The 24864-nt window shown below is 43.9% G+C and overlaps 1 protein-coding gene across 2 annotated transcripts in view; it reads left to right on the top strand.

Annotated features, from left to right (window-relative positions):
- The window catches only part of THOC5 (THO complex 5), a 50784-nt gene extending 26403 nt beyond the window's left edge, over positions 1-24381 (top strand). Inside the window, exons 14-20 of one of the 2 annotated variants that reach the window (XM_040416680.1) lie at positions 7498-7594; positions 7693-7807; positions 7886-7989; positions 16736-16823; positions 20052-20167; positions 21012-21202; positions 24173-24381. In XM_040416680.1, the coding sequence (XP_040272614.1) occupies positions 7498-7594; positions 7693-7807; positions 7886-7989; positions 16736-16823; positions 20052-20167; positions 21012-21202; positions 24173-24236 (775 nt within the window). In that variant the 3' untranslated portion in view covers positions 24237-24381. The remainder of the gene's footprint in view (positions 1-7497; positions 7595-7692; positions 7808-7885; positions 7990-16735; positions 16824-20051; positions 20168-21011; positions 21203-24172) is intronic. The other variant, XM_040416681.1, reaches the window with a different exon arrangement.
- The last annotated feature ends 483 nt before the right edge of the window (positions 24382-24864 follow it).

Here is a 24864-nt window from a genome sequence, read left to right as displayed (position 1 = left end):
TGCATGACCCCTCTTCCGTGGGCGGTGTACGTACTCTCGCTGGATTCTCTGCCTGCCATGGGCATGCCTTCCTTCCTCAGGTGACATACACACATTCTCACTGACTGTGTTTGTCTCTCACCAGTACGTTGCTGGCCATGTGTATGACTTCCATACATGGCGGGTGCACGCACTCTCCCTGGATGAGATGCTGGCCATGTGCATTACCCCCCCTTTTTTCTGGGCGGCATGCTACACTCTCACCGGATACCTTGCTGGCCATGAGCATGGCCCTCTAACATGGGTGGAACGCTTGCACTCCCATTGGATATGGTGCTGGACTTGTGCGTGACCACCCCTTGTTCCATGGGCAGAATTTGGCACGCTCATGAGATTCACGGCTGTCCTTGTATGGCTGTACTGGACTTGTACATGTCCCCCTTCATTGGCAGAGTAGTAGCACTCTCGCTAAATCAGTGTTGGGTGTATTATTGCACACTCACTTAATGCTAGGATAACCCTGTGCATGTTCCCCTTTCACTAGGTGGACCTCCTGCTGGATTATAGGGTATGTCCTGCTTCTCTGAAGTAGGTACGGCCTTAGGCATCACTCCCTTTTGGGACCGGCCTTTGCACTCTTGCAGACTGCAGTTTGCCAGATACAATTTCCCCCCTTTCGGGGCGGACTGCTTGCGTTCCATCGCATGCTATACTAGGCTTGTGCATAACTCCCTTTCAGGTTGCACTTTGCAATTCCGTACATGCTGTGGCACTCTGTGGCGAGCCCCCTTTTTCGCTGAATTAACCTTTTTGCAGTGAGCGAACGTTCTTGTGCGTTGTTTGGGCCGTTTATGCCTTCTCCTCCTGTAGGTGGGTTGGCCTTCTCACTGCTTACGGGCTGCTCGTACGTATGCCTCACCTGCTTCCTGCGGCATACTTTTGTTTTCTTGGGATACGATGCTGGCCGCAAGCCTTGCACTCGTCTCTAAGGAGTTCATTCTGTCCACCTGACCCGGACGGGCTCTACTTGCTCTCTGCTGCACGGAGCTGGGTGGTACTCATTCATTTAGTTGGCCCTTTATTCCAGGGAGTGTTCGTGGTTCCTAGATGCGTGCCCATTCGTCCTTCCGCGGTATTGCTTCCCTGCGTTAGTGGTCACATGGTCGGGAGTGCTGTTGTCTGGAGCGCCCCTCGAATTCTTCGTTGGCTCTGGCAGGACTGCGGTTCCCTTGCCTGCTGCAATTTCCTCCTCTTCGGATGTAGTGTGGTATGAGTCCTTCCTCTTGGCGCCTCTACGCTTCAGTCTGATCTGCTACCAGGTGCGGGCCGCTTTTCTCGGGGAAAGTCACCCAAATTCTCTTGGGTGCTCGATTACCCAGGTCCGGAGGACCTCCACCTTGGGTTCTCAGGGTATTCGCCTTCTGCGAGGCGGTGAACCGGGCATCTCACAGTGTAGCAGGGTTCTGCTTTTGAGCTGTCCTATGGCTTCCCTGTTGCCCACTCCTCCTTTCGATTGGAGGGTGTTATGCCGGCCTCTGTCTCGACTACCTTATCTCGCCGGCTCTGTTTGGCTCCCGCTCGGTACAGATCACTCCGATGTGGCTTCTGTCCCGCCAGACTTCAGAGGCTGTTCCTTCACTGTCCTCCCCTCTGGGGAGAGCATGGTTGTTCATGTGGATGGTTCCGGTGTTCCTTTTGGCCTCGTACTGTCTCCCTTGTCCACACTGGCTGTATTAGCTGTGCCTATTTACTGAGTCTACCGCGTTCTGTCCTCCCGCTGAGTGCAGATTGCGTGGTCCATTCTAAGTCAATGGTCCTGCTGTAGACTTACCTTCTCGGTAACTTGGGGGGACTACCTTTCGGTCCAGATTGTCCTTTGATCTCCCACACCGGGACTGTAGAACATGGCTACATCAGCATGGACTTTAGCCTGTCTTGTCCTGGCATCTGGCGGATGCTGGGCGGGCCCTTTGGTTCCTTTCAGTCTGTCCTTCTACTCCCCCGCTAGGGTGGATACGGGACAACGTTGCCCGGGGGCCGACGGGACCAGTTTTGTCGACTTCTGCCCGTGTTACTGGTCTGCGCCTGATCACATTGGTTTTTTTCGCCCGCTTGCCAGGCGACTCCAGCGGGTTTGCTACTGTCCGCTCCTGGCTGTATTTCGTCCAGGATCTGTCGTAAGACTTATGGTTCTTTTGTCTGGGGTTCTGTGGGAAGCTGTGCATTCCCCACTCTGACCTTTTCTCTCCCCATGGTTCTGTCTTTTTTTCCAGTCCGGCCTGGACCTGGGACTGGGATTCCTTTACTTGAGGTGTCAAGTGTCAGCGCTGTTCTTCCTCTTCCAGCGTTCCCCGGCCCTCTGGGCCTGTCAAGACCTTCTTACTCGAAATGGCTCTTTGGTTCCTCTGTACTGTCCTTCGGTATCGCCCTGGGAACTTCATACTGAGCTCTCGGTGCTCCAATCTTGTCCTTGGAGCCGTTACAGAAGTTCTCTCTACCCCGTCTGTCCTGTACGGTTGTGTTTCCGTATCAGTCGTGTCTCTGACTGGTGCCTGAATGGCCCCTTTTTGTTCTGAGCCTTATGTCTTTTCCCAGGACAGGGCTGTTCTACATCCCGTTCCTTCCTTCTGAAGGTGGTGTTTGCCTTTCGCTTCAACACTTCACCGATTTTGGACGTTGTTTGGGCCTTGCCAGTTTTACTTGGAGATCTCCGACTCTTGTCGACGTTTGGTCTCTTGGGTTTCCTGGAGGTCCGCACTTAGAGTTGACGGACTCCAGGGTGGTTTTCCTCCGCCTTATCAGATTGGCTATTGCTGAGGTTACCGCACCGAGGGCAGGATTCTGCCTTTGCTGTCACCGTTCATTTCACCAGAGCGATCGGTGCCTCCTGGGCCGGAGACATTGGGCTTCGGCCATGCATTTGAGCAGGGCGGCCACAGGTCTTCCGTGCACGCTTTACAGAGTTCTACAGGGTGCATACTCTGGCTTCGGCGTATGCTGCCTTGGTCCGCCTGGGTCTGCAGGCGGAGGTTCCTTGATGCCTTCGGGTGCTTCGCCTTGGAGCTGTGGTCCCTCCCCTTTTGGACTGCTTTTGAACGTCCCAAGGTCTTCTGTGTCCCCCAAGGAAACTGGGCGAGAAAACGAGATTTTTGTATAACTTACCAGTAAAATCTCTTTCTCGCTCTTTCCTTGGGGGACACAGCACCCACCCATTCATTGTTTTTCTCTACACGGTTTCCGAGTTTGTGTTACCCGTTGGGTAGTTGGCTTGTTGGTTCCTTGTTGGACTTTGCCTTTTCTCACTGCTTGGACACGCAACTGGCAGTCTCTCTCTCCAGGCTGAGGGTATAGCTGTGGAGGAGGGGCTTAACAGCTTTCACTTAGTGTCACGCCTCCTATGGAGATGAGCTATACCCAAGGTCTTCTGTGTCCCCCAAGGAAAGAGCGAGAAAGAGATTTTACTGGTAAGTTATACAAAAATCTCGTTTTTTTATCGCCGCAGTGCGTGTAAAATGAATGTGCAGTGATCAAAAAATATATATATTTTTTGTCACTGCGGTGGGGCGGGCGTGGGTGAACGCACGTGTGGGCGAACGATCAGGCCTGATCGGGCAAACACTGCGTTTTGGGTGGAGGGCGAGCTAAGGTGACACTAATACTATTATAGATCTGACCGTGATCAGTTTTGATCACTTACAGATACTATAAAAGTACAAATGCTGATTAGCGATACGCTAAACAGCGAATAAAAGTGACTGCGGTGCGGTGGGGTGGGCGCTAACTGACGCTAACTACCTAACCAAGGGGCCTAAACTATCCCTAAAACCTAACAGCCAATACCAGTGAAAAAAAAAAAGTGACAGTTTACACTGATCACTTTTTTTCCTTTCACTAGTGATTGACAGGGGCGATCAAAGGGGTGATCAAAGGGTTAATTGGGGTGCAGGTGGGTGATCTGGGGCTAAGGTGTAGTGTTGGTGTACTCACAGTTCAGTCTGCTCCTGTGCTGGATCCAACCGACGAAAAGGACCAGCACAGGAGCAGACAAGCCATATAACAGATCATATTTACTAATATGATCTGTTATATGACTTTGGATTGGATTTTTTTGAAAATCGCCAGCCTGCCAGCCAATGATCGTTGCTGGCAGGCTGGTGACGAAATACTTCTTTTAATTTTGCCGGCCCGCGATGCGCATGCGCGGGCCGGCTTTGAGCGAAATCTCGCGTCTCGCGAGATGACGCGTATATGCGTGACTCTGCGCAGCGCTGCCACCTCCGGAACGCAATCCTGCGTTAGGCGGTCCGGAGGTGGTTAAATGATGGCAGGTGTATGCTGACTCCTATGTAACATGATTTTGAATGTGATTGCTTAATTCTGAACACAGCTACATCCCCAGTTATAAGAGGGTGTGCACACTTAGGCAACCACATTATTTTAATTTTTTTTGTTTTGTTTTCTTCACTCCACCTAAAAGATTTCAGTTTGTTTTTCAATTGAGTGGTACAGTTTATAGGTCACATTAAAGGTGGAAAAAGTTCTGAAATTATTTCTTTTGGGCTCATGCACACGACAGTATTTTGCGTTCAGTATACTGGCCGTTTTTTCAGTTCAGTGCTCTACATATACTGAATCATTAATTTCAATGGTTCAGAAAAAAAAAAACGGAAGTGTCTCCGTGTGCATTCTGTTTCCGTATTTCCGTACCGTGAAAAGATAGAACATGTCCTATTGTCTGCAAATCACGGTGCTTGGCTCCATTCAAGTCAATGGGTCCGCAAAAGAAACGGAACGCATACGGAAATGCATCTGTATGTCTTCCGTATCTGTTCCGTTTTTGCGGAACCATCTATTGAAAATGTTTTGCCCAGCCGAATTTTTTTCTATGTAATTACTGTATACTGTATATGGCATTTGGAAAAACGGAAACGGAACAACGGATCCGTAAAAAACGGACCGCAAAACACTGAAAAAGCCATACGGTCGTATGCATGAGCCCTTTGTCTAATTTTTTTACAGCACAGAAACCTGACATTTTAACAGGGGTATGTAGACTTTTTATATCCACTGTATACACATTATTTCACCATTTTTTCATCACAATCACTGGACACTGAACAATTTTACCCCTTTGGATCAACTTGATAACGATTATATACATTCATCAAATATGGAGACATTGATCTAAATTGAACCACAAGGATATTAATGGACTACTCTGGACCATATACATAATAACCGTGCTAAATTTTTTATATTTTTATAAATACAAATTTTACATTTTTCTACTTTTTTCTTTCTTTTTTATATTTTTATATATTAAGTCTATCATAATAAAATGCGTTATTAATAATTGTAGTCATATGCCTAATTTATATAATATTGCGTACAACTAATTGGTCTGGCAGACCCCCTTTATTTTATTGCACTTATATCTGTGATATTCAGATTTTAGAAGGGGGGCCACACACAAGAATATACACTGCTCATAAAAATAAAGGGAACACAAAAATAACACATTCTAGTTCTGAGTTAATTAAATATTCTTCTGAAATACTTTGTTCTTTACATAGTTGAATGTGCTGACAACAAAATCACACAAAAATTTTAAAATGGAAATCAAATTTTTCAACCTGTGGAGGTCTGGATTTGGAGTCACACTCAAAATTAAAGTGGAAAAACACACTACAGGCTGATCCAACTTTGATGTAATGTCCTTAAAACAAGTCAAAATGAGGCTCAGTAGTGTGTGTGGCCTCCACGTGCCTGTATGACCTCCCTACAACGCCTGTGCATGCTCCTGATGAGGTGGCGGACGGTCTCCTGAGGGATCTCCTCCCAGACCTGGACTAAAGCATCTGCCAACTCCTGGACAGTCTGTGGTGCAACGTGACGTTGGTGGATAGAGCGAGACATGATGTCCCAGATGTGCTCAATTGGATTCAGGTCTGGGGAACGGGCTGGCCAGTCCATAGCATCAATGCCTTCGTCTTGCAGGAACTGCTGACACACTCCAGCCACATGAGGTCTAGTATTGTCTTGCATTAGGAGGAACCCAGGGCCAACCGCACCAACATATGGTCTCACAAGGGGTCTGAGGATCTCATCTCGGTACCTAATGGCAGTCAGGCTTCCTCTGGCGAGCACATGGAGGGCTGTGCGGCCCTCCAAAGAAATGCCACCCCACACCATTACTGACCCAATGCCAAACCGGTCATGCTGGAGGATGTTGCAGGCAGCAGAACGTTCTCCACGGCGTCTCCAGACTCTGTCACGTGCTCAGTGTGAACCTGCTTTCATCTGTGAAGAGCACAGGGCGCCAGTGGCGAATTTGCCAATCTTGGTGTTCTCTGGCAAATGCCAAACGTCCTGCACGGTGTTGGGCTGTAAGCACAACCCCCACCTGTGGACGTCGGGCCCTCATATCACCCTCATGGAGTCTGTTTCTGACCGTTTGAGCAGACACATGCACATTTGTGGCCTGCTGGAGGTCATTTTGCAGGGCTCTGGCAGTGCTCCTCCTGTTCCTCCTTTCACAAAGGCGGAGGTAGCGGTCCTGCTGCTGGGTTGTTGCCCTCCTACGGCCTCCTCCACGTCTCCTGATGTACTGACCTGTCTCCTGGTAGCGCCTCCATGCTCTGGACACTACGCTGACAGACACAGCAAACCTTCTTGCCACAGCTCGCATTGATGTGCCATCCTGGATAAGCTGCACTACCTGAGCCACTTGTGTGGGTTGTAGACTCCGTCTCATGCTACCACTAGAGTGAAAGCACCGCCAGCATTCAAAAGTGACCAAAACATCACCCAGGAAGCATAGGAACTGAGAAGTGATCTGTGGTCACCACCTGCAGAACCACTCCTTTATTGGGGGTGTCTTGCTAATTGCCTATAATTTCCACCTGTCGTCTATCCCATTTGCACAACAGCATGTGAAATTGATTGTCACTCAGTGTTGCTTCCTAAGTGGACAGTTTGATTCCACAGAAGTGTGATTGACTTGGAGTTACATTGTGTTGTTTAAGTGTTCCCTTTATTTTTTTGAGCAGTGTATATTACCTTATATCATCGTGTACACAGATACTCGATGCAGTTCTGAATGATAGTGTCTGTTATATATAATTATTTATAATTATCCAATCAGTGTCAGATCGGTTGGGGCACTCCCCAAACTAGGTACTCCCAGACAGATCTTTATTTCAAACTGCTAGTAAATAATTGTAATTACTTGGAAAATGCAAGTAGTTACTAAAACAACCCTGTTAGGAGACGTTACAGGTTCTCTGTAAGTGCCAATTAGTTGCAATCGATCAGAGAGCTGCTTCCCTGCTGTTTTCACTACCTACTTCTACAAATTAGGGAGTGAACTCAGTGCATATTCTCTTCTAGGGATGTGGGCCCTCAAGAAACTCCATCTTCTTTTCTGTGTACTCAGGGCACAATGTACTGTATAGAACACCTGGTGAAAGATTTTGGTTAAACCTTTTCCGATTTATTTGTCTGGTTAACGCATTGTAGTATCTTGGATCTGAGTGACTATATATCAGAGCTTGGCCATCCCTATCTGTGGGTACAAAGAATGGGAGGACTGCATTTTCCAACAGATCAACCTCAGGTAAAGAATACAGAACGTAATATGTAGCTACATGGCTGTTTTGTCTAGCTAGCCGCTGGTGGAAAGACGATCAAGATTATTTCCTATGTCTCCCATAGCCGTTAGTCGTAGCAGACAACACTCTAAGCGCCAGCCACATGGAGAAGACCATTAAGTTATTGAGGTCACGGCTATTGTCTCGTTTATCTCTGCACAAGCAGTTTGCTTCTTTAGGTAAGTGGTCCAGTCCATTTCCTTCACTCCAGATGTCATGTTTTAGTTTATGACATAGTAGTTCATTTTATTTTACAGAACATGGCATTATTCCAGTTTCTGTAGAATGCCAGAATCTCTTTCCGGCAAAGGTCGTATCCCGTCTAACTAGATGGAGCATGATACCGTATGAAGATTATGTGGTGAGTTGAAGTTTATTTAATATTCTTTTAGGATGGAGGAACCAGTTATTATTGTGCTAAGAAAGAAACATCTCTCAGTTAAAGAGGTTGTCCTGCCTTTTATATTGATGACCTATTGTCAGAATACACATGCATCGTCTCCTGTGGAGCGGTGGCATAGTGTTCCATTCCAGTGAATCGAGCAAGTACTTGTAATTACACTGCACTTCCAAGGCAACGGGCAATGTAATGAAGAGGAAGTAGCCCTCGCTTGGAGTGCCGCCTCCACTTCAAACAGCTGATCGGCAGGGGTGCCAGGCGTCATACCCCCACCGGTCAGATATTAGTGACCTATCTTGATAGGTCATCAATATAAATGGCAGGAAAACCCCTTTGAGGCTGGATTCTCGTCACATTTTTGCTCTGTGTTATAAAAAAAATAAAGGATACAAAAGCATAGTACACTACGCTTTTTCATCCTGCAAGTTCCTGTAAGAAAAAAAAGTATGCAATAACGTATACATTTTGTTTGTTTTTTTACAATGGAACTCTATGCTGACAGATGCCACACTGTATGGCATTCATCAGAGGCATCCCATAAATGTAAGATAAAAGCATGATGTGAACCCAGCCCAAAGAGGTCTGTTACCTCCCCTGTGCAGCTGTACAGGTTGCACTTGTGCTATTTAATACAGTTTTCTATCTCTATATGATGAGAGTTTGCGTAAAGACCTGCAGCTGACAGTCCAGATGCCTGTTCAATTATTCAGCACAGAAAGTAGTAGGAAATATAGTATTACTTGGCAGCTATTTTCAGTCAAAACTACAGATCCATGCTGTGTGCCATGGCTTCCATTATAGACACAAATGTGAACATAGCCTAATAAAAGGATGGCTGGGTTTACCAGAGCAGGAACTGCTGCTGCTTAGCATGGGGATCCTTGTGTGACGTTCATTTGCTTTAATAGCAGACATTGGTAGCATATCGCTGGGCTAAGGCCCCCAAAAGTGAGGGAGAGCACTTTGAAATAATTTCCAGAACTGCCATAGCTGTGAATAGAGAGGCTGCCATGCATTCACTTCTATGGGACTGCAGGTAACAGCCGAGCACACTCGCTGAGCTATTTTTAAAATGACCATAGAAATAAATAGAGACTATGAGCAGTGCACATGTCTAGGATCGGAAAACTTTTATTGAGAGAGTCCCTTTAACCTCTTCACGCATTTGGACGTAACTGTACGTCCAAATCGCAAGTAATTTACTGCATTTGGATGTACAGTCACGTCCAAACTGCTTACCGGGTCTGTGACACTATAAAGTGTCACAGCCCCGGGGTTTCCCAGTAAAGCCGGCAAGGGATCAATCAGGGTGGTCACTTGGCTACCAAATTGTTACCGGACAGAAAGAATCGCAAAGAATTGCGGACCCACAAGGAGCCTTAAATATCACAAAAGAAATTGCACAAAAATCTTCGCATAGTAAATATAAATAAACTTTATTGACAATGTAAAATACATACATGAAGATAAAAAAAAAAGGGGCAGCACAAAGGTGGCACACAAGGGAGAGGAATAGGACCCAAGGAGGGGCTGGGAGGTCAGCACACCAGGAGTCAGGGAAATTATATTATAGTAATCAGATGCTAGTCACCAAGACACCTCAAGACAATAAGCCCCAAGCAATGGCAAATGGAGACAAATGTGAGGATAAACAGACTTGGTGATTAAAGGAAAAGATAAGCATACCCTGAGTGGTGTGTTGATCTCTCAGCCACCTCCTGACCCAACGCCGTTTCGCCAGTAATCTGGCTTCTTCTGGTCAATTGCCGGCAAGAACTCTGATTGGTTAGTCTGCAGAGAATAACCAAATCGGAGCGCTTTACTGTGACATTGCTGGAAATCAGGTAAGACCCTCAATGTGCCCCTGATATTTATATTGCCCCCAGTAATTTAGTGACCCCCATAATTCCCCTCAGATGCCCCCATTTCCTTTTGGTGCCCCCTGCAGCCTGATCCTCTCTGCCGGCATTGATGGCAGCGGCTCAGGAACTGAGCCTCTGCTATCAGCAGAGAGTGTCTGCTGTAACTTACAGCTGACACTCTGTTGCTACGGCCGAAATCGGTGCTAGGATTGATCTCAGCCATTTAACCCCACAGATGCCGCGGTCAGTAGCTGCCCGCGGCATCCATGTGGTTGTCAGGCCGCTGCTGCTGCGATGGCAGCGGACCGATGGTTGCTCTGGCAACCGGACGCCTTACACAAGTGATTTTATGCTGAAAAAGTAGTAAAACATAAAAAAAACTATATAAATTTGGTATTGCCATAACCGTATCAACCCACAGAATAAAATTTTCATATCCTATTTACCGCAAGAGGAACAAAATAAAAATAAAAAACACTGACACAATTGCCATTTTTACCTAATACACCTCCACAAAAAATGCTATAAAAGGTGATAAAAAATACTTATGTACCCCAAAATGATACCAATAAAAACAGCCTGTGCTTCAAAAAACAAGCCCCCACACAGCTACATTGGTGAAAAAATAAAAATGTTATGGCCCCTAAAACAATTTCAGCAAATTACATGTTAGAACATCCCGATGCCGCTCCGTCCCTTCTGAATGCTGCCGTGTCCCCAAACAGTGATTTACGACTACATATATGGTGTTGCCGTATTCAGGAAAAAATGCATAACAAATTGTGGGGTGCATTTTCTCCTGTTAGCCCTTGTGAAAATAAAAAAATGTAGGGCTAAAGCAACATTATATTGGAAATAAAAGTAAATTTTTCATTTTCACAGCCATGCATTTCTAAATTCTATGAAACGCTTGTTTGGTCAAAGCATTCACTTCACCACTAAATGTATTCCTTGAGGAGTGTAGTTTCCAAAATGTGGTCAATTTTGGGGGGTTTTCTTTCTAGGGGTATCTCAGGGTCTCTTCAAATGTGACATGGCACCTGAAAACTATTCCAGCAAAATCTGCCCTCTGTTACCAATATGGCACTCCTTCCCTTGTGTGCCCATACAGCAGTTTACAACCACATATGGGGGGTTTCCGTAAACTGCAGAATCAGGGTAATAAATATTGAGGTTTGTTTGGCTGTTAATCCTTACTGTCTAACAGGAAAAATAGATTAAAATGGAAAATATGCACCCCTCCATTTTCCTTTAATTCTTGTGAAACACCTAAAGGGTTAACAGAGTTTGTAAAATCAGTTTTGAATAACTTGAGGGGTGTAGTTTCGAAAATGGGGTCATTTATGAGTGGTTTCTACTAATTAAGTCCCACAATAACTGAACTGGTCCTTAAAAAAGTTGGTTTTGGCAATACACTTAAACATTTTTAAATTTGCTTCTAAACTTCTAAGCCTTCTAACTTTCTGAAAAAATAGTGACATTTACAAAATGATGCCAACATAAAGTAGACATATGGGGAATGAAAAGTAACTATTTTATGAAGTATCACTATCTGTCTTAAAAACGGAGAAATTCTCATTTTGAAAATGTTGGGTTTTTTAATGCATAAAGGTAAAGTGTATCAACTCAAATTCACCACTAAACTGAAGTATGATGTGTCACGAGAAAACACTCTCAGAATGGCTTGGATAAGTAAAAGTGTTCCACAGTTAATATCACATAATCTGACGCGTCAGATTTGAAAAATGGGGCTCCGGCATTTGGTCCAAACTTGAACGGATTAAAGGGAATCTGTCACCAGCGACCTCCCCATCTAACTGTTTGCATAGACACATAGCTGTGGTTCACCTGACTAAAACACTGTATTTGTTTTGTTGACCTGAGGCTCCGTTTCAGAGTTATGATACTTTCCCGATTTGCAAATTAGGCCTTTGGCACAATGAGGGCGGCACCGTTGCTCTCATTTCATCCAAGCTCCACTTTTTCTGTGGCAGTGGCAAAGCAGTAGTGAACCACATGTGTCTATACGAACAGTTTGCTAGGGAAACTCCTGGTGACAATTTGCCTTTAATTGTATGGCCACATGTAACAGGTCCTGTGCAGATTAGGCTGAAATCACCATCTTTTGGAAAAAAAATCCTGGAAAAAAAACCTTTCTGCCCAAAAAATCATATTTAGCATGGCTGGATCTTAACAAGGAATCGAAGTGTTGGCCCACCTATTCTCTGCTTATGGTAAGGTGCCTCCAACCAAATTAGATACACCTAATCTGTGGAAAACAAATATGTATAGTATATTGGTAGGTTGGGCACACCTCACTCGGATAGATCTATGTCATTTATCAATTTATGAGCATATATCTATACAGTTATCAGTTTTATTACAGCAAAAATGTACATATAAAATTGTGTTCATAAAACCTATACACATATATGCGCGCAATAACATAAAATAAAATAAAAACATGCAATGAACTATACCATATGTCTATATGGACATGTAAGTTGGACCCATACGGTATATATTGGTATATGAGGAACGAGCGGGTGATGTATTCTCTTGTATGACAAGTCAATTGCTCGTATTCCTCTCACACCAACGTATTATGCAGTCCACAATAGATAAACTATGTCGATGCATGCAAATTCTATTTCATTAATACAAGTGTAGATAAAAAGGTCCGTTCTTTTCTCTATTCAAATAGAGGTTGTCATCAATGTAATAGACTATATAAGGCTGCAATGTTCCCCTCCACACTTAATAAGTGGCTATTGCAGGGGAACATTGCAGCCTTATATAGTCTATTACAGGGGTACCAGTTTGACTAACTCAGCACAGTCATAACGTTATATCCTTTGAGACTGTAATTCTGTGATTAGTCTAATATGCAGGTTCCGTTATTGTCTTTTAGAGTATTCGCAGACTCGCAATAGTGCCCACCTATTAGGGACAGTGGTACTTTGATCCAAATTTTTGCATCAATATTTGTATATATAGAGGGATATATCGCTATATTACTCACGATTAGATGTCATCTCCTTATAGGTAGTGAGAGTGGCGATCCATAGGTGTAAGTATAATCGCATGCGATGCTTCCTTATCCCCTTATCCTTGTATTGCAGACGTGCACTAAGTATGGCAAATGGCGGAGTTTATGATCGTGGCGTCCCACGTGTAGGCTCTGCTCTTTCTCGTCTCGCTCCTGTTCTGGATACTACGTAGTTAGTGTCCCGGTGTCGGCTCGTTTGATTTTGAACACGAAAAGTTCTGATAGCCGTAAGCAGGAATTTCGGATAGGGGAGGTGAAATAATCGTAGATTTCCTCGGGATCAAAGCTTTGTATCAATGTCATCTGTTTGGGGGTTTGAAGGCTCTCACAAGCGGCCCCGAAGGGATCCGTAGAGCCCCAATGCATTCTGAGTGGATTCGGATCCGCTCAGAATGCCTCAGTCTGGCTCCCCTTGGCCTCCGTTCCGCTCAGCAGGCGGACATCCGAACGCAGCTTGCAGTGTTCAGGTGTCCGCCTGGCCGTGCGGAGCCAAACGGATCCGTCCAGACTTACAATGTAAGTCAATGGGGACGGATCCGTTTGAAGTTGACACAATATGGTGCAATTTCAAACGGATCCGTCCCCCATTGACTTTCAATGTAAAGTCTGGACGGATCCGTCTGACGAACTTTCATACTTAGAATTTATTCTGAACTATAACGCAGACGGATCCGTTCTGAACGGATCCATACGTCTGCATTATAGGAGAGGATTCGTCTGTGCAGACACCAGACTGATCCGCTCTGAACGCAAGTGTGAAAGTAGCCTTAGGCTGCAATGTTCCCCTGCAATATATCCACTTAAGTGTGGAGGGGAACATTGCAGCCTTATATAGTCTATTACATTGATGACAACCTCTATTTGAATAGAGAAAAGAACGGACCTTTTTATCTACACTTGTATTAATGAAATAGAATTTGCATGCATCAACATAGTTTATCTATTGTGGACTGCATAATACGTTGGTGTGAGAGGAATACGAGCAATTGACTTGTCATACAAGAGAATACATCACCCGCTCGTTCCTCATATACCAATATATACCGTATGGGTCCAACTTACATGTCCATATAGACATATGGTATAGTTCATTGAATGTTTGTTTTTTTATTTTATGTTATTGCGCGCATATATGTGTATAAGTTTTATGTTCACGATTTTATATGTACATTATTGCTGTAATAAAACTGATAACTGTATAGATATATGCTCATAACTTGATAAAATTTATAAATGACATAGATCTATCAGAGTGAGGTGTGCCCAACCTACCAATATACTATACATATTTGGATCTTAACAAGGTTCCAAGTAGAGCTTCAACATGCAACAAGAAGAAATGGGAGTGAGACAAAACATTTTTTGAGCATTCAATTTAATGAAAACAACGAATAAACTGAAACAGGCTGTTTTTCAGCTGATCAAAAGTTTAGGACCACACCTCCAAAAACAGAAATCCAACTTCCAAACATGAACTCAGTAATGAGTAGCTCCGCCGTTATTGTTTATCACTTCAAAAATTAGTTTCGGCATGCTTGATGCAAGCGTTTCCATGAGGTGAGTGGGAACATTTCTCCAAGTGGTGAAGACGGCCACACGAAGGCCATCTACTGTCTGGAACTGTTGTCCAGTTTTGTAAACTTCCCTTGCCATCCATCCCCAAAGGTTCTCAATTGGATTTAGATCAGGGGAACACGCAGGGTGGGCCAAAAGAGTGATGTTATTCTCCTGGAAGAAGTCCCTTGTCCTGCGGCCATTGTGTACTGTGGCGTTATCTTGTTGAAAAACCCAGTCGTTACCACACAGACGAGGGCCCTCAGTCATGAGGAATGCTCTCTGCAACATCTGGACATAGCCAGTGGCCGTTTGACGCCCCTACACTTCCTGAAGCTCCATTGTTCCACTGAAGGAAAAAGCACCCCAGACCATTATGGCGCCCCCTCCACTGTGGCACGTAGAAAACATCTCAGGTGGGATCTGCTTGTCATGCCAGTAACGTTGGAAACCATCAGGACCATCAAGGTTACATTTTTTCGCATCAGAGAATAAAACTTTCTTTCACCTTTGATTATCCCATGTTTGATGCTCTCTTGCAAAGTCCAAACGAGCAGTTCTGTGGCGTTCAAGGAGACGAGGTCTTTGAAGACGTTTTTTGTTTTTGAAGCCCTTCAGTCTCAGATGCCATCTGATGGTTATGGGGCTGCAGTCAGCACCAGTAAGGGCCTTAATTTGGGTCGAGGATCGTCCAGCGTCTTGACGGACAGCCAATTGGATCCTCTGGCTCAGTGGTAATGAAATTTTTTTGGGTCTTCCACTTGACTTTTTTTGTTCCATAAGGCTACATTCACACATCCGTGGTGTGTTGCGGAACCGCAAATTGCGGGTCCGCAACATACCAGCCCGTCACCCCCATAGAAATGCCTTTTCTTGTCCGCAAGCTGCGGACAAGAATAGGACATGCTCTATCTTTTTGCGGAGCTGCGGACCCAAAATCGGGGCCGCGCTCCGCAATTGCGGCTGCAGACAGCACACTGTGTGCTGTCCGCACCCATTCCGCAAAATTGCGGAAAGGATGCGGACCCATTTTGCGGACGTGTGAATGGAGCCTAACCCTCAGGATCTTTTAAGAAATTCCAAATGACTGTCTTACTGCGTCCCACCTCAGCAGCGATGGCGCGCTGAGAGAGACCCTGCTTATGCAGTTCAACAACCCGACCACGTTCAAAAAGGGAGAGTTTTTTTGCCTTTGCCATCACAACGTGTGACTACCTGACAGAAAATGACAATGAATCCACATCTTTGCACAGATTTGGCCTTTTAAGGACATGTGGTCCTAAAATTTGGATCAGCTGAAAAACAGCCTGTTTCAGTTTAATCGTTATTTTCAATTAATTGAATGCTCAAAAAATGTTTTGTCTCACTCCCATTTCTTCTTGTTGCATGTTGAAGCTCTACTTGGAACCTTGTTAAGATCCAATAATGTAAAATAAGATTTTTTGCCATTTTTCAAGTGGTCTTAAACTTTTGATCAGGACTGTGTGTGTGTGTGTGTGTGTGTGTGTGTGTGTATATATATATATATATATATATATATATATATTATTATTATTATTTTCCCATAAAAAGGAGAGTTAAACAATCGGCCATATTCTGACGACACATTCCCTTTAATATGCATTCCTGAGTTTTTTTTCACAAATGTTATGTTAACATGTATTGTATTAAGACAGCTTAAAGAGGACCTTTCACCGATTCTTACCCTATGAACTAACTATACAGATAGGTAGAGCGGCACCCGGGGATCTCTCTGCACTTACTATTATCCCCGGGCGCCGCTCCGTTCTCCTGCTATGCCCTCCGGTATCTCCGTTCCCTAAGTTATGGTAGGCGGAGTCTGCCCTAGCGCTGGCCAATCGCACTGCAGAGCTCACAGCCTGGGAGAAAATAACCTCCCAGGCTGTGAGCTCTGCGCTGCGATTGGCCAGCGCTAGGGCAGACTCCGCCTACCATAACTTAGGGACTGGTATCTCCGCCTACTATAACTTAGTGAGCGGAGATACCGGAGGGCATAGCGGGAGAACGGAGCGGCGCCCGGGGATAATAGTAAGTGCAGTGAGATCCCCGGGTGCCGCTCTACCTATCTGTATAGTTAGTTCATAGGGTAAGAATCGGTGAAAGGTCCTCTTTAAATGTGCACCAGTTTATTTAAATATGTATTGTATATTATGAATGCTACATGTGCTTACACACTTTTATGTACAGTGTTACTCAGTGTGATTGCTTCCCTCGATTACAGATGCTTCCGTATACTAAAGAAATTGTGGAGTGTGGCTTAGCACAGAACACCCATCTTTATTATTCCCTTATGATTGACAGGGGGACAGGTAAGAATTAGTATCTGTAATCTGATATTAGAATATTACGCAGTATTTATAGACATATCTTCAATATGTACAATGTTAACTTTTTTTTTACTAAGACGAGCTTTTAAGAAAAGAGACACGGCCAAGCCATGTCCTAGTTTTGAGAGGCATTTGAGAGGTATTCAGCAAGATTATAACTGTTCCCAAGAACCTCCATAAAAAAATTCTATTTGCAGTAAAGATGCTTTATACCATTCTGGGCAGTTCCGTCACATATGACGGTAAGAATAGCACAGGATGCAGGGCTGTTCGCTAGCAAAGAAAAGAAAGTGAAACTGCGTTATAAATTGCCACAATAATTACATGTGTAAATCCATCCTAAGGCCAGACAATGCCCGTTCAATGACCTCACATTATGTCAGTGTAACTCAATAGATTCCAGGTCTGGCAGGGTCACATAGACTTATAAATCATTATAATCCTGTGCGATCCTGTCGGAGGAGTACAGGACAGAATGGGAATCACGCAGCAAGTTTCTTGCCTTGAACTTGCTCATCTGTGTCTGGCCTAATAGTGGCATGCACTGGATGAGCAAAAAGCCTGTGCTATGGACAGTGATATTGCCCTTGTATGACATTCAAGACATAACTGGAATCCCAACAGTCAGATGGGAGTTTTGACGGTTAGTAGTATAGTATTATATTCATCTCTTACAGCAGGTATGGTATTTTCATCAGTAAGTCCACAGTGATTTTTTTTTTATTTTTTTGCTTACCTTGTATGTATTATATACACATATGGATGCTGATTGCATAGATGAAAGTACTTAATCCCACTAATAAAGTAGGTCTCCTAGCCTTTTATGTTAACCACTTCACATCTGCCCATAGGATATAAACGTCCTATGGGTGGATGTTTATCTCTGAATGGACATTCTGGAACGTCAATTCGGAGATGGCAGCTGCACACTGATCGTGCAGCTGCCGAGCGGGGGGCCCGCTGTCAGGGACAGTTCCCAGGTGTCCCTGCCTTCTAGATCGCTGTATGCACAGTGCTCAGCGAGCACTGTGTATACAGATCAGGAAGTGCTATGCCGGGAGAGTGCAGGAGCTGTCAGGTCTTCTACAGACCTCGATCAGCCCTGCACTGAGGCTGTACAGCGCTGTATTCTGCTGTACAGCCTCTCTGGGGCCTGTATTTCCCCTGCAACTGGGGCTACTATGTCAGCCCCAGTTACAGGAGAAATAAAAAATAAAAAAAAGTGAAGGTAAATGTCCCCCAGAGGTCTTCTATGACCTTTATAGGGGACACAAAGTATAAAAAATTAAAATAAAAAAAAAGGTTTTGCATGTAAAAAAAAATAAAAAATTCCCCCAATTAAAGAGGACCTTTCATCAGCATCAAGTATGTAAACTGAATATACATACATGGAGAGCGGCGCCCAGGGATCCCCCTGCACTTACTAGTATCCCCGGGCGCCGCTCCGTTCTCCGGTTACAGGCTCCGGTAAAGTCATAGTTAGGCTCCACCCATTTGAGCCTGCCGCGGTCTCCTTCTCCTATGATGTAGCGCTGGCCAATCGCAGCGCTCAGCTCTAGCCATGCTATGAGCGTAGCGCTGCGATTGGCCAGCGCTACAACATAGGAGAAAGAGACGCCGGCAGGCTCAAATGGGGGGAGCCTAACTATGACTTTACCGGAGCCTGTAACCGGAGAACGGAGCGGTGCCCGGGGATAATAGTAAGTGCAGGGGGATCCCTGGGCGCCGCTCTCCATGTATGTATATTCAGTTTACATACTTGATGCTGATGAAAGGTCCTCTTTAAGTAATAAAAAAAAATGTTAAAAATGGAAAAAAATAAATAAAATACACATATTTGGTATTACCGCGTCCGTAATGACTGGCATTATAAATATCACATGATCCACCCCATCCGATAAACACAATAAAAAAATAATAATAAAAACTGTGTAAAAAAAAAAAGCCATTTTTGTCATCTTACATCACAAAAAGTGCAACTCCAAGTGATCAAAAAGGCGTATGTCTCACAAAATGGTACCAATAAAGCCATCACCTCTTCCTGAAAAAAAAATTAGCCCCTACATAAGAAAATCACAAAAAAATTAAATACAAATATAGCTCTCAGAACATGGAGACATTAAAGCATAATTTTTTTTTTTGTTTCAGAAATGCTATTATCGTGTTAAAGTGAAATAAATAAATAAAAAGTATACATATATAAAAAAACTGTGCCAAAAAAGCCATGTTTTGGTTACCTTGCCTCACAAAAAATGTAATATAGAGCAATTAAAAATTATATGTACCCCAAAATAGTACCAATAAAACTTTCACCTTATCCCCTAGTTTCCAAAATGGGGTCACTTTTTGGGAGTTTCTAGTGTAAGGGTGCATCAGGGGGTCTTCAAATGGGACATGGCATCTAAAAACCAGTTCAGGTAAATCTGCCTTCCAAAAACCATACAGTGCTCCTTTTCTTCTGCACCCTGCCGTGTGCCCTTACATCAGTTTACAACCACATGTGGGGTGTTTCTGTAAACCACAGAATCAGGGTAATAAATATTGAGTTATTTTTGGCAGTTAACCCTCGATGTGTTAAAGAAGAAAAAGGTATTAAAATGGAAAATCTGCCAAAAAAGTGATATTTATAAATGTCATCTCCATTTTCCTTTTAATTCTTGTGTTTTGAATAACTTGAGGGGTGTAGTTTCTACAATGGGGTCATTTATGGGGGGTTTCCACTATATAAGCCTCACAAAGGGACTTCAGACCTGAACTGGTCCTTTTAAAAATTGGGTTTTGGAAATTTTCTTAAAAATTTTAAGAATTGCTTCTAAAATTCTAAGGCTTCTAACGTCCTAAAAAAAAAAAATTGATGCCAACATAAAGTAGACATATGTGGAATGTTAAGTAATAAATAATTTGAGGTATCACTTTCTGTTTTAAAAGCAGAAAAATAGAAATTTAGAAAATTGAGACTTTTTCAAAGTTTTGGGTAAATTTTGGATTGTTTTATGAAGGTGAAATATATTGACTCAAATTTACCACTGTCATGAATTACAATGTGTCACGAGAAAACAGTCTCAGAATGGCTTGGATAAGTAAAAGTGTTCCAAAGTTATTACCACATAAAGTGATGCATGAAGTGGTTAAGTAATGAGATGAAGTTTATTGCTTTTTATTGTCTGCAGCAGTTTTTTAGATTCATTTTTTTTAACTGTTTCTTTACAGCCAAACTTCATGGAGCAGTAGTTCTTAATCCTGGTTATTGCGTCATCCCTCCACTGTTTAGTCTTTGCCTCAACTGGAAGGGTGAGCGTAGTTCCAGAAATGATGAAAACATTCGAGTAAGTAACCTATTGTTTATCAGAAATATTGGGACTTCTCATGAGTTGGTGGGATTATTAAAGTAATCAATATCTAACTCCCAGCACCCCTAACAGTCGGTCACAAGTGAAATGGGCCTGGGCTGCAGTACCATACCATATGATACAGTGTATGGCGCTGTGCTTTGTATGCTGTTATGGGACTTGGCGCATCCTTGGAAACAGCTGATCAACAGGGTTGGGCCACCACTAATCTAATATTGATGACCTATCCTGAGGATAGGTCATCAGTATTGTGCTCCCCAAAAAACCCTTCAATAAAGGCAGTGGTGAGATTCTCTTAAGCAGTTAAATAGTGTTTAACTTTGGTCTTTCCAAAATCCACATGAAAGTGTGTATTGGCAGCTTATCGAGGAGAGCCCTGTCAATCCACCAGTGGTTGGAGTAGAGCCACTGATTGGCAGGGCTCCCTTTCTCATGCACTGCCTGCTTGTCCTTTTCACAGTGTTGGACCCTTGTTTCATGGTAGTTGCATTTTTAAGGAGCTTGTATAATTTGGAGATTTATGCCTTATTCACACGTCCGTGTTCGGTCTGTGATTTTTCATCAGTGATTTTGAGCCAAAACCCTGGATTGGAGCCTCCACAGACATAAGATATAAGGGAAAGATCTGCACCTCTTCTGTGTTTAGAACAGCACCTGGTTTTGGCTCACAATCACTGATGGAAATCAAGTTATATAAGACATTAAAGAAAAATGTATGGCATTCTATGATGTAAAGAATTTCAGCTCTACATTGTGATATGTTTCACTGGGTGTGTGAATGATGGGGTCTGATCGGCCACTTCTTTATGCTCCCTTGAAGGTTATGGAAAGTGAAATCAACGTCTACTACAAAGAACTTAGTGGTCCTTCCCCGGGGTTTCAGTTGCTGACAAATCAGCTGCAAAGACTGTGCATGTTGTTGGATGTCTATTTGGAGACCGAATGCCATGATAACAGTGTGGAGGGTCCACATGAATTTCCTCCAGAGAAGATATGTCTTCGTTTGGTTAAGTATGTAATCAAGAAGAGCTATTACAATGTACTGTTGGATGTTTTTCAAGATATATATATATATTATATATTCTTTTTTATGTATGATACTCCCAAAGTTGAATCGCTTACCTGATTTGGTGACAATTTGGGGAAGTGTTAATCTCAATCGTGCGCATTACATTAACACCGTTTGATTTCAGTGAGGGCTTTGTAAACCTTTATTTACTCTGGGTGGTACTGTATGGAGTTAAACACTTGCCATCATCGCACCCAATCTCTGGGGTCCTAGCAGCTGGTACTATGGGAATATTGTTAAGAGACCCTCCTATCAAATTAGGGATTTTCAAGCTTGTTTAACCCTTAGGATACCAGAGTGTTTTTTGCATTTTCATTTTTCTTCCCTATCTTCCTTGAGCCATAACTTTTTTTATATTTCCGTTCACATAGCTTTATGAGGGCTTATTTTTTGCAGGACAAGTTGTACTTTCTAATGCCACCATTAATTATGCATACAATGTAGTGGGAAGCGGTAAACAAATTCCAAATGGGGTGGAATTGGGGGAAAAAACGCAATTCCTCCACCATTTTACGGGTTTTGTTCCAACTGCATTTCGTTTGCGGCAAAACTGACCCATGCCATTCATTCTCTGGGTCAGTACGATTACAACGATAACCCATAGGTTTTTTATGTCTAAATAATGTAAAAATAAATTTAAACCATATTCTGACCTAGGGGTGGGCGATATAGACGATATGCAATATAAATTTGTGCCACGATATGGATTTTGTGCACATCGCCGGACCGCGATATGACCACGGAGCGGTAGTGAATGATCGCGCTCTTGGCGCGCACCATGTTCTCCTGAGCCGGCACAGTGAAGAAGGAGGGAGTCCCTCCCTCCCCACTGTGCGCGGCTGCTGCTGGCCACCAATAAGAACAGAGGAGGAGGGGAGGGACTGTGGCCACTGCGCCACCAATGAATGCCTGAATACCAACGTAGCTTTCATGTGCCGGCCATATCCCGGCCCCTATGACTGCACGCTGCGATCCGGCGCAATTAACCCCTCAGTTGAGGGGTTAATTGCGTGGATCGCAGCGTCCTGTCAGAGGTCGGGTGCTGGGAATGTTCTTCAGTCTCTGCATTGGTGGCAGTGGGCAGTTCCGATCGGAGTCCCAGCAGTGTAATGCTGGGGCTCCGATCGGTTACCATGGCAGCCAGGAGTCACGCTACTGAAGTCCTGGCTGCGATGGTATGTTAGTGAGCAGCATTATACTCACGTGCGCCGTGGCCGCCGGGCGCTCCTCCTTCTGTCTGTGCGGCGCATTGCTATTGCTTATAGCATTAGCAATGCGCCGCACAGACCTATGAGAAGGAGCGCCCGGTGGCCACGGCGCACGGGAGTATAATGCTGCTCACTAACATACCATGGCAGCCAGGACTTCAGTAGCGTCCTGGCTGCCATGGTAACTGATCGGAGCCCCACATTACACTGCTGGGACTCCGATCGGAACTGCCCACTGCCGCCAATGATGGGGGGGAGGAGGGGGACCCTGTGGCCACTGCCACCAATGATTAATACTGGGGAGGGAGGGGGGGTGGGTTTGAGTTACCAGAGGGGGCTGATAAGAGGGAGAGGCTGGGGGTGCGGATGAGAGGCTGGGGGGCACATGAGTGGCTGGCTGGCATGGTCAGCTCCCTGCTGTTGTGTACACAAAGCACAGGGCAGCAGGGAGAGTGTAAAGTCCTATTCACCCTAATAGAGCTCTATTTGGGTGAATATGACAAGGGGTCTAGCCCTTAAGGAGGCTAATAGTTCTTAAATAAAAAAAAAAAGTTTAACACCCCCCCCCCCCCCCCCCATCAAATATAGAAAACAATATATCGCGATATAGATTTTAGGCCATATCGCCCACCCCTATTCTGACCTCATAACTTTTTTTTTTTATAGTTATGTCTACTGAGCTGTATAGGGGCTAATTTGTTTGCAGGACAATCTGTACTTTTTTTTTTTTTAAATCAAATCGTTTTTATTGAACCAATAAATGTAGGATATTACAAAACAATACATTGTCTATTCTTACTTTATCCACCTTGTGGAATCAGTGTACAGCAGTATCCGGTGAAAAACCATCACACATTAACCTCAAGTATCTGTACAAAGCATGTATACATGTAGGAACAAATATTTAAGACAGGACTTATGCAATTCTTTAACAGTCTCAGACCCCCTCCCACCCCCCCACCCTTCCCCACCTCCTCCCCACCCTGTTAACTAGTCATGAACCTTACCGAGCCTATATAACCACATGAGTATGAAATCTGTACTTTTTATTGATACCATTTTGGAGTGTGTGTGACTTTTTGATCACATTTTATTACATTTTACTTGGCTAAGAGAAGCCATGAAAAAATGGTAAATTGGCCATATTGACCCTTTTTTCTGTTATGCCATTCAGTGTATTGAAAAAAATATTTTTATATTTGAATAGTAGGGGCATTTTCGGTCTCGGTGATACCCGATACAAGCTTTTAGGTTTTTGACACTTTAGATGCCGTGATCTTACTTGATCACTGCATCTAAAGCATTTAATTACCGCGATAGGCATTATTGCCGGTCGCTGTACTTAGCCGCAGGTCTCTGCTGTTTGAAACAGCAGAGACCTGCCGGCCAGGACGCCTGCTGCACGTGCGAGCGGCCGACATGTTTACACATTGCTCCAGCGCCGTACATGTATGGCGCTTTTAGCAAAAGGGTTAATATACTGTGATATTGATTTTCCTGTGACATAAGATCTCATTCGGGTTCTATGGTGGCTTAAATCTGGTTCTGTAGAAACATGGCGGTCCGTTGCTGTGGCTGTAATGCATCCATCTAGAACCAGCCTGTAATGCTAATTAAAAAAATTAAGAATTGCTTATTTACTAAAGAAAAACGTTCTGCATTTTCCGCTCATTTACATAATCTTCTTCTTTTTGTTTACCACAGGGGACCCAGCCGTATGAAGCCTTTCAAGTATAATTCTCCACAAGGATTTTTCAGCCACCGCTGAAACACAGATTCATCACTATTTTTATTAATTTGTTTGTTTAGCAGTTTCCTTCCCATCACCACATTGTGGAAGCAGATGGTGTAATAGTTTGAAATAAACCTTTGTCCAAAATGACTATAGTTTATTATTACATTATTCTTTTCCATTACTCCAGATTTATTGAATGAATGGAATCAAATCAGTATTTGACCGAGCTTTGTCTAGAAAGAGAATTTCCACTTTTATTCCAACTATTTTGTATTGTGTACTTAACAAAGAATATGCTGTAACTCTTATCTGGATTGACATCCCTATTTTCTTATTGTCCTTCACAATGGCACTAAGCTGAGATGACCCTACTCCAACCAGGTACAAGAAGAATAGATTTGACCCTCCTCCAGCACCACAAAATTTGTCTGTGTCCTTTCTTGTGGAGGCAGATAGGAACAGGACACACGTGGAATGTCTGCCACATTCGTGGATGTGGTATCTAACTCCTCCTTCCTCAGATCTGCTGTAGCACTCAAGGAGTCCATCCGATCTTAATATAGCCCCTTCGCAATCTTATATTTTCAGCTCTGGTGGATGACATCAGAGGGGGCTTGATTGAGTTGGCTAAGCGATGCCTGATGGCCCCTTCTGGCGTGGG

This window comes from Bufo bufo, chromosome 2, assembly GCF_905171765.1.
Source record: "Bufo bufo chromosome 2, aBufBuf1.1, whole genome shotgun sequence".
Taxonomy (NCBI): domain Eukaryota; kingdom Metazoa; phylum Chordata; class Amphibia; order Anura; family Bufonidae; genus Bufo; species Bufo bufo.
Note: the sequence above shows the minus strand (reverse complement) of the source record. Positions and strands in the feature narration are given on the sequence as shown.